General features: G+C 37.1%; 1 protein-coding gene across 1 annotated transcript in view; it reads right to left on the minus strand.

The window, feature by feature from the left end:
- Window positions 1-6,251: 6,251 nt before the first annotated feature.
- CACNA2D3 (calcium voltage-gated channel auxiliary subunit alpha2delta 3) overlaps window positions 6,252-12,637 on the minus strand; it is a 795,852-nt gene continuing 789,466 nt past the window's right edge. The window contains exons 36-38 of the mRNA XM_032649095.1: window positions 11,506-11,618; window positions 11,203-11,285; window positions 6,252-6,664 (exon numbers count right to left, since the gene is read on the minus strand). Of these exons, the coding sequence (XP_032504986.1) occupies window positions 6,572-6,664; window positions 11,203-11,285; window positions 11,506-11,618 (289 nt within the window). The 3' untranslated portion in view covers window positions 6,252-6,571. The remainder of the gene's footprint in view (window positions 6,665-11,202; window positions 11,286-11,505; window positions 11,619-12,637) is intronic.

The following is a 12,637-nucleotide window of genomic DNA, read 5'->3' on the forward strand; positions in this document are numbered from 1 at the left end:
TTAAAATAGAACAGTCTGTAGGTTAAGCTATACAATTACCTTTCTTTGTCAAGTTTACAGCCAGTACAAAATGACTCAATCACAGAGAGCCTATCGTAAGTAGTAATGCCTGAAAACTACCAACATTAGAGATAAGGTATAATTTAGGATAGAATGGTATAAAGTTGTGGACAAAAGAAAAGAGTTAAAATTACCATTAATAGTATTAAAACAGAAGAAAGTAGCGGAGATCAATGCAGCATAAGATGGTAGCTTTGCTGTTACAAAATTGGTTCAAATAGTTGATAGCTTATTATATAGTAATATTATTTCTAAGTAGCTTAGTAGTAGTATTATTACCAGAATGAGTATGCAGTATTAACATAATAGTAAAAATAATTAAAATAGTAGTAACTAATAATTATTGAAATCACCACATCTTGTGCAATTAGAAGTATTTCTCATTTAGATACGTCTCATTTAAACCTCAGGACAATACTGTGAGTTGGGTTCTGTGATTAGCTCCATCATGTAGCTGAGAAACTTGAGACTTACAACTACCAGGAACTTAGAGCAAAATTACATAAGGATTAAGTTGTGAAGCTGTGACTCAAACTTATGTTTGACGCTGTCTGACTTCAAAGATCGCGCCTTATGTAATAGTCATGTATTCCTCTTGGTAGCGTCAGAGTAGTATGTTAAAGGCGACATACTGTAGTTACAGCAACACTAAAACTAAAAATAATACTAATGAAACCTAAAATGATATACGATACTCATATAAAACTACAAATTACAAATATTAGGACTCTCATGATACGTGTGGTCTTTTCAGAATTCTGTTTTACTACTGCACTAAACCAAAATGCATTATGGTATATCAATTCTGTGAATACTTAAAATTTAAGTGTCAGACTGGTTGTGTACTTCTGCTAAAATTACAGATATCACACACTAGTTATTGTAGTGGCAGAACTGCTTCCAAGTTGGAAGCCAGTGTGACATGGCTTAGCAATAATATCATAACAATGCTAAAATTATAGGACTATGATGTGGAGTAGTGCAGCAAAGGGATTACTTTCAATATCAGAGCTGGCATAGGACCCAAGTGATTCCTAAGTGTGTTGGGCAAATTGCAAGCTTTTAGTGATGTGAAATGAGGAAGTCACAGACCATAGTCCTGCCTTTGAGGAGCAGTGATGCTTCTTTAACTATTTTACTGAAAACTTGCAGTCGCAATGGTGGTTTTCTAGGCATAGGATATAGTACTGTATAGACCACTGGGCTCCCTATTAGCACTTTGACTGTTTCGACTAAAACTGCAGGCTGCACTAGCACGGTAGCTGTATTGTTCTCATAACTAGAAGCAAGGTGGGATTACAGACAAGGGAGGGCAGCGTTATTGTTAGAAAAAGTACAATATGTAGAGCGTAACTGTGTTACTGCGACTGAAATCATAGTAGAGTGGTCATTGGTGCACCATACTCTGGAATAATAACATTGCCAAATTTTCTGTTAAGACAGTACATGGGATAATACAGTAGCAATGCTGGTGCCAGCATTACTGACAGTGTAATTGACAAGTAACGTTGACAAGGTGGCAAAGTAAATAGGGCTTTGTCCATCACTGCCTGTGCGACTTGGTCAAGTCCTGTAATCTCTGAACCTCACACCTGTCGTCTCCAACATGCCCCTTCTCACGGCTTGTGCGCACTCTTACTGTGAGGATTATGTGACATAATTATTGTGAAGTGCTTTTCACAGTCAGCACTCAATAAATGCTCCCCTCTCTACCCCAAGTTTATTGCTATAGCTTGGAGAGTATGTAGTAGCATAATGCAATAGCACATTCAAGGACAATACAGAGTTATTGATAAATATAAGAAGAGTATGACTATAATTTAGGACTCTTCTTGATGCTGCAGTTAGTAGTGCATAACATGTCGCTGTGACAATATCTTACTGAAAAGGTGCCACTCAAATATTTCTCTCTAATCACTGGTTTACTGTTAGCCATTAAGAGCCAGGGTAATTACAATATGGTGTCATTTGGTATAAGATTTTTGTTAACAAGATTCTTGGTAGCCTAACATCATGGGATATGGCAGTATGACACACAATATTATAGTTTAGGGCCGCACAGTACAGCATAGGCTGAGGGAAGTAACTGCTTTAAGACAGCCAATGCTGGCAGCAGCAATGTGATTTTATGTTTCACTTTATTACATATAATTGTGGGAACAGAAATGATAATATACTGTGCTGAACTACATTATGTCAGCCTACACCCTCACCTTACAATTCGAGTAGCAGTAATGCTAGCACTCTATAGTGAGTTATGCTTTTCATTTATATTTGTAGTTACATACATATAAAGGCGTTAGATTATACTAGGGTACTTACAGTGTCTCAAACAGTACTAGTTTGTGTGATGTTAAAGTAAAAATCGTGTGGTCATATTTGTACTGTAGAAGCTCCCATACTGATAGTGCTGACACAATTCTAGCATGCGTGCCTGTAAGTTGCAAGGATATTCCTAATTTATCACGTAATGAGAGCCTTAAAAATTGTCAGCTGTAATCTTCTAAATCAAGGGGTTGACCAATATGGCCCACGTGTCAAATCTGGCCCACTGCCTACAGTTTTCAGGCTAAGAGTGGTGTTTACATTTTTAAATACCATTCAAATAAATTGAATAAACCTTTAAATAATATTTTGCAACATGTGAAAATATATGAAATTCAAATTTCAGTGCGCTTAAAGAAAGTTTTAATGGAACACAGGGGCTCTTGTGCTACGGTGGCAGAGTTCAATAGTTGCAACAGAGGTAGACGACACGGCCCACAATGCCTAAAATATTCACTCTGGCCCTTTATAGAAAAAGCTTGCTAACTCCTGGTTTAAACCATCCTGCATTTCCTATAATGTGCATGTGAGTATGAAGGACTGTATTTTGAATATACTACAGATATAGCCACAGTGTCATATTATTCTGCTGTTTATAACCATATTTTACAAAAATATCACTATAATCTACTATTGTATATTGCCTTCAGTGTGTCCAAATGCTGCTGAATTAGAGTACCCTAAACTAGAAAGTATTGCCATCCGGACTTCTTACCTATCCAAGGGGACTGGGGTCTGCTGCCATGTGGGACTATAGTACATTGTACTGATACATATGCATATGGTATATAGTATTGTAATGGTTAAGGGGGAAAGGTGTGGCATAAGGCCCTGCCTCTTACTGGCTCTAGCAATTTGGGTAACTTGCTTATTGAGCCTCAGTTTCCTCATCAGTGAAATGGGAATAACAGCAGGTGTAGGAAATGATGACGGAAAGTTCTCTGCGTAGTAACTTGTAAATAGAAGGTTTTGATAAATGGTATTGTGGGGGTGGTCTATTTATTCCTTCAGCAAACACTTCTTGGGTGTCACTGAAGTTGAGAAGCAATTCTCAGCATCGGGAATCCAGAAGTGAACAAGACAGTTGAGCTCCCTCCTACAGGTGTGGGGAGGGGAGACTGAGAGTGAACGGGAAAATGCCAGCGCCCCATGAGTACCTTGCTCTGAAGCAAACAGCAGGCAGTGACCGAGGATTCCCAGGTGTTCAGTGGAACACTGCTGAGGCCTGGAGGACAAGAAGGACCCCATAATCTGAGTATATGATATACCTGGATTGCTACTGAATTGAATCTGTATTTTAGTATCTTACATTATGTAAAGAATTCCTAGCATTGGTGGAGCAAACGTGCACAATTTAGATGCCACGTGGCGATCCAGGTCTGTGGCATCTATTTGTAAAGACAAAAGCTTATTGATTGCTAAAGGATTAGAGCAGGGTTTCTCAACTTTAGCTCTATTGAAATGCTTGGCTAAATAATTCTTTGTTGTGTGGTCTGTCCCAGGATTTGGAGGATGTTTAACAGCATCCCTGGCCTCTACCCACTAGATGCCAGTAGCACCTCCTCTTGTCTCAAATTGTGACAACCAAAAAATGTTTCCAGATATTGCTGAATGTTCCCGAGTGGGCAAAGTTGCCCAGGATTTGTAATCACTGGATTAGGGGAAATGATGCCTGCAAAGTCCCCAGCAGGAATTACAGCTGCTACAAGCTGGATATATAAGACAAAGTCACATGAGTAGAAATACCCCCGACAGGCTCCCCAGCATATATGTGCCAATTAGCTCCCAAATTGCAGACACTGTAAATGGCCCTCAAGGGTCTGCTAAATTATTACGACCTCTAATACTGATAGTAATAAAACTGTGCTCTTCTGCCTATGATTTTAATATTTTACTAAACTATACAGTCTCTTATAACAAGAGAAGTATTATCCCCTGTAGTGCTGCACTGCTCATAATTTGAATAATAATGCTAATTTCCTTATTTTAAAACCACTTCAGACATTAAATAGTAGTTTTTACCACTGCCATTACTATCTTATTTTAGTGTCCTATGTCATCTTAATCTAATGAATGTATAGCATATGGAGTTGCCCTGTTGTTAATTTTAGGACAGATAAAGGTATCACACCATTATTCTTGTCTATGTTGTGTTTTATTAATCTACCTTCAATAAATATTGCAATTGTTCTATATTTTTATGAATTTTCACATATATGAAAGCTTTCTACATTTTAGGAAGAATATTGCTAGATTGTTACACTATGATTAGCTCTAGGTGCCTTCTGAATCTGTTACCAATTATATTAAATGTCAAAGCTTATAATTTTAATAACTAATTGTGCCATACAACGAACGCTATGTTAAACTGTATCACTTTAGAGTTTATCTTAATTATAAGCAGCAAACCAAACATTTTAATACAATGTTCTGTGATAGGATACCTTTGGATAGGATTGGCATCAATCATTAATACTGCAAATAGAAGTCTTCAAAAATTAGCATGGCAGGATAATAGAGAATATGGTATTACTCCTTGCTCTCTGCAGTAACGCAGATACCCCCACATGGCACTATACCACAGGGGTATGTATACACAGTCACCCCCTACGTTGGTAGCACAGCTCTTACTACTACTATCTCTTGCTTACTTGCTTAAATGTTTATTGAGGGTCTGCTCTGAGCTGGACACTCTACTCTTCTCTCCTTGGAGATGAGAATATAGCAGTGAGAAAATTAAAAAGCAGCAAACAAAATCCTTGCCTTCTTGGTGTTTATATTCACCTGGGGAGAGACAAACAATAAACAAATCCAATGGTGATAACTGCTATGGTGGAATATCAAGCAGAGAAGAGAGAAGGGTGGAGGGGTGTGGAAGTTACAACTGTAAACAAGGAGGTCAGTGTGGACTGTCAAAGAAGGAAGGACTTGAAGCAGGTAAGGGAGGAAGGCATGCAGATATCTGGGGGAAAGAGTATCTCACAAAGAAGGAATAGCAAGTGAAAAGGCCCTGATGCAGGTGCTCACTTAGCATGCTTGAGGGGCAGGAAGACCTTGTGGGTTGGAGGAATAGTAATTTAAAGAAGTATAACAATGTAGTATTGTTTATTCCTATAAATGCTGGAATCATTTTAGGATAAAGTAGTATTACATCAGTTTTTCTAAAATATCAACAGGATAATGTGGCTTTTTTAAAAAGAGTTTAAGTTGATTTTTCCACATGACTTTTAGATGTTTGTCCTCTAAAGAAAGGCATTCTCGTTTCTACCTAGGCATAGAAATTATTCCACTTGGAATGGTTATTTGGTCATCATGATCCAATGGACACTGTTTTCTTTGGTTCAGAAATTTAGAAATGCTTACAGGTCTGGGTAGTTTCATATTCTGTTATATATAAGACCAAATTTCATCTCTTGTTTATGGGGAAAGCCAGAAGCCATATTCTCAAGCAATAAGGTTGAGAGTCATTTGTAGTCATTGTTCTTTTCCTCCTTCAAGTCTTCTCAGAACGAATTCCTAGGATTTATGACTATTTCTGTTCCCAAATAGTTCAACACTTTAATATTATGGAAGCTTGTGTTCTCGTCCAAATTATGATTTCTACTGAAGTTTTGTTCAACAAAAGTCAGAGCTCTGTGTAATAAATTCTTCTGATGTAGATGATATTTTGATTTACTTCTGTAAATATTTTTATAACTGAGAGTGGAGCATCTAAACAGTTGTTAAATACTTGTCTAGAATCTGCTGTAGGGTAAAGTCTCTGCCAACAACCATCCTTTCTTGCTGTCTGGAATGGGTGACTTTTTCATGTACTTTCCATTCTGTATCCTCAGCAGTAAAATGATAATAAAACCCAAACCAGGAGATTATGATTTTAATATACTTTATTTAAAAAGTACACAGTTTTAAATTGGTTTCAACGGGTTTCAAGCAGAAGGGACGCTGCCCACTTGCAGTCCCGTTTCTGATGAAGGATAATAATTATGTAGCAAACTCACATTTGCATGACTGGCAAAGTAAAAAGATAACTTTTTTGTCAACATATCTCTAAGAGTTTATATCACGCACAGCTTAATATCATGAGATGCTGATGGTTGGACTACATTTCATGTCTCCTATGTCGCACCATATTTTGGCTCACAGTTTATCCATACTTTAGCATGCCAAGAGAACATCTCCATCAGTGTCACCTTGAGAAGAGCATCAAAAGCAGAGGGAGCAGGATAAGGACCATCTTGGCCTGGAGATTCGGCGCACCCCCACACTCCCTCGCATTCTCCTACAGGGAAAGGCAGGGTTGGTTAGAGCCGAGGTGGATCCCAAGATGCCTTAAACTTCCCAAGGTATGTGGAGTCCCCATATCCCTCCCTGCTCTCCAGTGTATGAACAAAATCATTTGGAACATAGAGAATGGCAGGAAATGGACTTGTCTACATTTCATCACGTTAGTAATGAGAATCTCTGATTTCACTTGTCAATGCATAAAGTATTCAAAATGACTCTTTGTATACTATTATGCAGAACATTCAAGAGGCAAAGGGCTGTTGGTAGAGAAGTCTCTTGTGATTATTTTATAAAAGCAAAATACTGACCTTCTTAGTAAAAGATCACATCTCAGGGGGCTGATCATTTCAGGTACTTGGCTATGGAAGGTTTTGTGTGTGCCTTCCTTTTAATTTGGGGGAAGGGAGGCTCTGTCTTACAAAACTCAAATAATATTATTTATTCCTTTCTGCACCGTGATTTTCATCCACTAATTGATGGAAATTTCTCTATCTCCATTATTCTAGGTCTATTTTATTCAGTTCTTTTTTTTTCTTATTGATGGTCATTCATCTTCTCATCTGTTCTCTACTGCTACAAAGAGTGCTGAATATAGGTCCTTACCAAACAATGATACTTGCTCCTGCCCTGGCCTCAGGTAAAGATGCCCAGGAGTGACAGTGCAGAGCTAAAGGGTATTTTTGCTTTTGATGGCTATTGCTAGATATTTCATTGGTACCTGTATTTTCTGATCACCCAGTAAATTGTATCTTTCATGTCCTCGGTTTATTTTTATATGCAGTTGTTTGACTTATCAATTTAAAGAGCTCTTTATGCTTTGATTTATAAATATTTTTTCAAGTTCTATAAATTGGATACTGACTTAGTTATGCTTCTCCATCAAAAAGTTATAATTTTTATATAGTTAAATAAATCTGTTTTTCTTCTATAAGAAGAAAAACAGATTTGGTCTTGGATAAGAAGGTCTTGGTCTTGGATAAGAAGGTCTCTCCAATCCCTAGAATTTCTTTTTTATTTATTTATTTTAAAAATTTTATTGAAGTATAATTGATTTACAATGTTGTGTAAATTTCCGTTGTACAGCAAAATGATTCAGATACATATATATTATATATAATATATAGTATATATAATATATATATTATATATGTAATATAATATATATTTTCCATTTTCTTTTCCTTTATGGTTCATCTCAGGATATTGAATATAGCTCCCTGTGCTATACAGTAGGACCTTGTTATTTATCCATTCTAGACGTAATAGTTTGCATCTGTTAATCCGAAACTCCCAATCCTTCCCCCACACCCTTAGCAACCACAAGTCTGTTCTCTATATCTGTGAGTCTGTTTCCGTTTCATAGATGTGTTCATTTGTGTCATATTTTAGATTCCACTTATACTTGATAGATTCCACATATAAATGATATCATATGGTATTTGTCTTTCCGATTTACTTTGCTTAGTATGATAATCTCTGGGTTCATCCATGTTGCTGCAAATGGCATTATTTCATTCTTTTTTATGGCTGAGTAATATTCCATTATATATATACACCACATCGTCTTTATCCATTCATCTGCTGATGGACATTTAGGTTATTTCTATGTCTTGGCTATTGTAAATAGCGCTGCTATGAACATAGGGTTGCACGTATCTTTCTGAATTATAGTTTTACCTGGATATATGCCCAGGAGTGAGATTGCTGGATTATATGGCAACTCTATTTTTACTTTTATCAGGAACCTCCATACTGTTTCCCATAGTGGCTGCACCAATTTACATTCCCACCAACAGTGTAGGAGGGTTCCCTTTTCTCCACACCCCCTCCAGCATTTGTTATTCGTAGACTTTTTGATGGTGGCCATTCTGACTGGTGTGAGGTGGTACCTCATTGTAGTTTTGATTTGCATTCCTCTAATAATTAGTGATGATGAGCATCTTTTCACGTGCCTATTGGCCCATCTGTATTTCTTCTTTGGAGAAATGTCTATTTAGGTTTTCTGCCCATTTTTCAATTGGGCTGTTTGATTTTTGTTATTGAGTTGTACGAGCTGTTTGTATATTTTGAAAATTAAGCCCTTTCAGTTGCATCATTTGCAAATATCTTCTCCCAACCTGTAGGATGCCCTTTTGTTTTGTTTATGGTTTCCTTTGCTGTATAAAAGCTTATAAGTTTGATTAGGTCCCATTTTTTTTCCAAACATCTTTATTGGCGTATAATTGCTTTACCATCGTGTATTAGTTTCTGCTGTATAACAAAGTGAATCAGCTCTATGTATACATGTATCCCCATATCCCCTCCCTCTTGTGTTCCCCTCCCACCCTCCTTATCCCACCCCTCTTGGTGGTCACAAAGCACCGAGCTTATCTCCTTGTGATATGTGGCTGCTTTCCACTAGTTATTTATTTTACATTTGGTAGTGTATATATGTCCATGCCACTCTCTCACTTCTTCCCAGCTTACCCTTCCCCCTCCCCGTGTCCTCAAGTCCATTCTCTATGTCTGAGTCTTTATTCCTGTCCTGCCCCTAGGTTCTTCAGAACCTTTTTTCTTTTTTTTTAGATTCCATATATATGTGTTAGCATACAGTATTTGTTCATCTTGCTTTATTTCTATTGCCTTGGGAGACTGACCTAAGAAAACACTGGTACAATTTATGTCAGAGAATGTCTTGCCTATATTCTCTTCTAGGAGTTTTATGGCGTCATATCGTGTATTTAAGTCTTTAAGGTATTCTGAATTTATTTTTGTGTATGGTGTGAGGGTGTGTTCTAACTTCATTGATTTGCATGTGACTGTCCAGCTTTCCCAACACCATTTGCTGAAGAGACTGTCTTTTCCCCATTGTATATTCTTGCCTCCTTTCTTGAAGATTAATTGACCATAGGTGTGTGGGTTTATTTCTCGGCTCTCTATTCTGTTCCACTGATCCATATGTCTTTTTCTGTGCCAGTACCATGCTGTTTTGATTACTGTAGCTTTGTAGTATTGTCTGAAGCCTGAGAGGGTTATGCCTCCTGCTTTGTTCTTTTTTCTCAGAATGGCTTTGGTGATTCTGGGTCTTTTATGTTTCCATATAAGTTTTAGGATTATTTGTTCTAGTTCTGTGAAAAATGTCATGGGTAATTTGATAGGAATCACATGAAATCTGTAGATTGCTTTGGGTAGTACGGCCATTTTAACAACTTTAATTCTTCCAATCCAAGAGCATGAATCCAATCCCTAGAATTTCTTATGAGACCATCATTTACCATGCAAGTCCATTCTATACTCTCCCCTTTGAATTGAACCTTTGTCATACATAAGAATTACTATTCTGTTCCACTGACCTCATCTCAGTGGGTCTAGAAACTTAAAGAAATAAAATACTGATTTTTTTTTTTTTTTAGTGTTTATCATGTATCTACTTACTAAAGCAAATTATCTTATTAACTTGAGAAGATTTTTACTCTAGTGACTTTAGTGCTATGTATGCAGTTCTGGTTTTAATTGAAGTGGTATTATTGCTTTTGGACTATTGTTCATATTTCTATTTTACATAGAGCTTTTATTAGAGGTGATCACTCAATTTTATCAAAGGCCTTTTCAACTTATGTTGTTATTGAACTCTCCCTCGAATATAGAAGGAAACACTCTCAATAAATTCCAAATTCTTTTTAGTACTATACTGACTTTAAAGTATTTTCTAGGACTTGGATAGTTTAAATAACATTAAAATTATTTGCTATTTACAGGTGAGATTAACACTCAGCTGGCTCTGGTGGCATTTTATAAAATGAATATCTTCCCAGTCTCCCTAGAGTAATTGGTCTAGGCAAGTTTTCTATTTTTCAAGGTGGGGGATGGACTTAATTTTTAAATTGTAGCTTTTCTTGCCATATTTAATTTTTTTTGCCTACAACATTGAAGGACATAATTCACCTACACCGGTGATAAGTTTACCTTTCTTAGTACTAGGTTTAATATTTCTCTGATCATCGCTTTTGGTGTAAATGTAGTGCCTTTAGAGTTGTGACTTCGTGTGGTTAGGGGAGTTTAAAGGCTTATCATTCCACATTTATATATTGTGACTCTTGATCTGACATTAGTATTGCCACTTTTGCTTTACATGAATTTCTTATAAGTAAAAGGCTGTCTAAAAGTAAGCAGGAAAATATATTTTTTTTTTTTTTAGTAAGCAGGAAAATAATTTTAACTACAATTTGAAAGAAGTAAAACAAGATGGTAAGAGCCACTTTATGTGTAATAGTGGAGTGGTAAAATTATAGCACATTTGTAATAGGGAAGATAGTAAAGAGGCTTTTAAAAAATATACATGGATATAATAAGATAAGACTATTAAGCACAGACTAAATAAGAAGGCATTGAGAGGCTGAAAGTAGAGTACCATTAGCCTTCCTGCATATTCTTTGGTTTGCCTGAAAGGGACTGCTTTCTCAAGAGTAAACTTTTGAGCTATAGTTCTTTGACTACTGTGAGATTCTCATGGCGAATCTGATGGGAAAAGAGTAGGAAGGGTTCTCAGATTACCTCAGGATGGAAGCCATGACAAGATTCCGGACGCCTTCTGATCTTCTGAGCCTTTAAACGTTCACACTTAAGGGATTCGTTATGTTGACTGTTGTTAAGGCATATTTCCAAGATGCTCCTTTTCCTCACTCTGAATTTCAGAGCTCAAAACTTGGCACTAAACTCCCTTAACAACTTCTCTCTCTCTAATAGTGGAACGGATATCATCTCCTCCTCTCTAAGATTTCTCCCCTAGGTTTCCTTACTGTTGATCCCCCTTACCCGCTTCATCAGTAGTGGCTGGACCTATACACAAAAGGATATACCTGATTTCAATGGGTGCCATGGTGATGGGGGCCACAGACTCACAGAGGCAGCTACTGTCCACCACCACCATGAACAGATTGCTGCTTGGGATCTGCTGGATGACAAAGGACCTGTTGGAACAAGAGGCAGAGAGACAATGAGTGGTCACTTACCATCCCTCAACTTAATAGCCATGACCTGGGGTGGGGGAACTACTGCAATATTCTGGAAAACAAGTTTCAGAGACTGCTTTACTAGTCAGGTTGCCTCCTTCCCCAAGGCTCTTCACTTTCAAATACGAAGTTTCACTAAGAAGACAGTACATCTATGTCCATATATAGCTCATAAAACTCACCTAGGAAAGACCGGACTTTTACGTGTATGAAACAGGAGAGTCAGAGTTGGCTAAATCACCTCAGTTTCCAAGGTCTAAGAGGTTAAGCTTTTCCAAGACTCATTTTCTTCTCCCAGGGCCTAAACATCACCCCAAGTTGCATCTGATGTTCTTTGAGGTATATTTTTCCTTCTCCCTCCAACAAGGATAGACTGAAGCCATGTCATATTAATGATAAAAGATGAAGTGAACTTCCTAGACCTTACCCTGAACCACTTTGCACAATGTCTGCCCATAATAGAGGTATTTTTTGGATGAAATTAATGCTAGTTGTTTAAGGAGATCCATCCTTTTCAGAGACCAAGTTAAGCTGGTACTAAGGCCATATGGCACTTCTGACATTCTGGGTTTATCTGTACAGCTAGTCCAACATAAGTAAGCCTAATGACACCTCTTTCTCACCTTACCCAATACAATGAAATGACAAAGTAATATCACCATAAAAATACTCCTTGAACCAGAAATACCGGTGACTCTTTGGAGGAACAAACTAGAGAACAAATCCCGTATTCTTCTAGAGCTGACAGATTAGCTTAATATTTAGCCCCAGGCCCAGAATCCCTGTCACATAAATTTTTCGTGATATTTTACCAAATTCAGTTTAGTCAGATGAACTAGACTATAACATTAAAAAACGGTCAATTTCTCTGTAAGTTATCTTCATCTTTCTCTCAAAAAATTTGTTCTGTTCTCTAGAGTGTATCTAGTATAACAAGATATGACATGAATTTTTATGATCTTAGTATACAAACTGAT

The sequence above is a fragment of the Phocoena sinus genome, chromosome 11 (genome assembly GCF_008692025.1).
Source record: "Phocoena sinus isolate mPhoSin1 chromosome 11, mPhoSin1.pri, whole genome shotgun sequence".
Lineage (NCBI taxonomy): Eukaryota > Metazoa > Chordata > Mammalia > Artiodactyla > Phocoenidae > Phocoena > Phocoena sinus.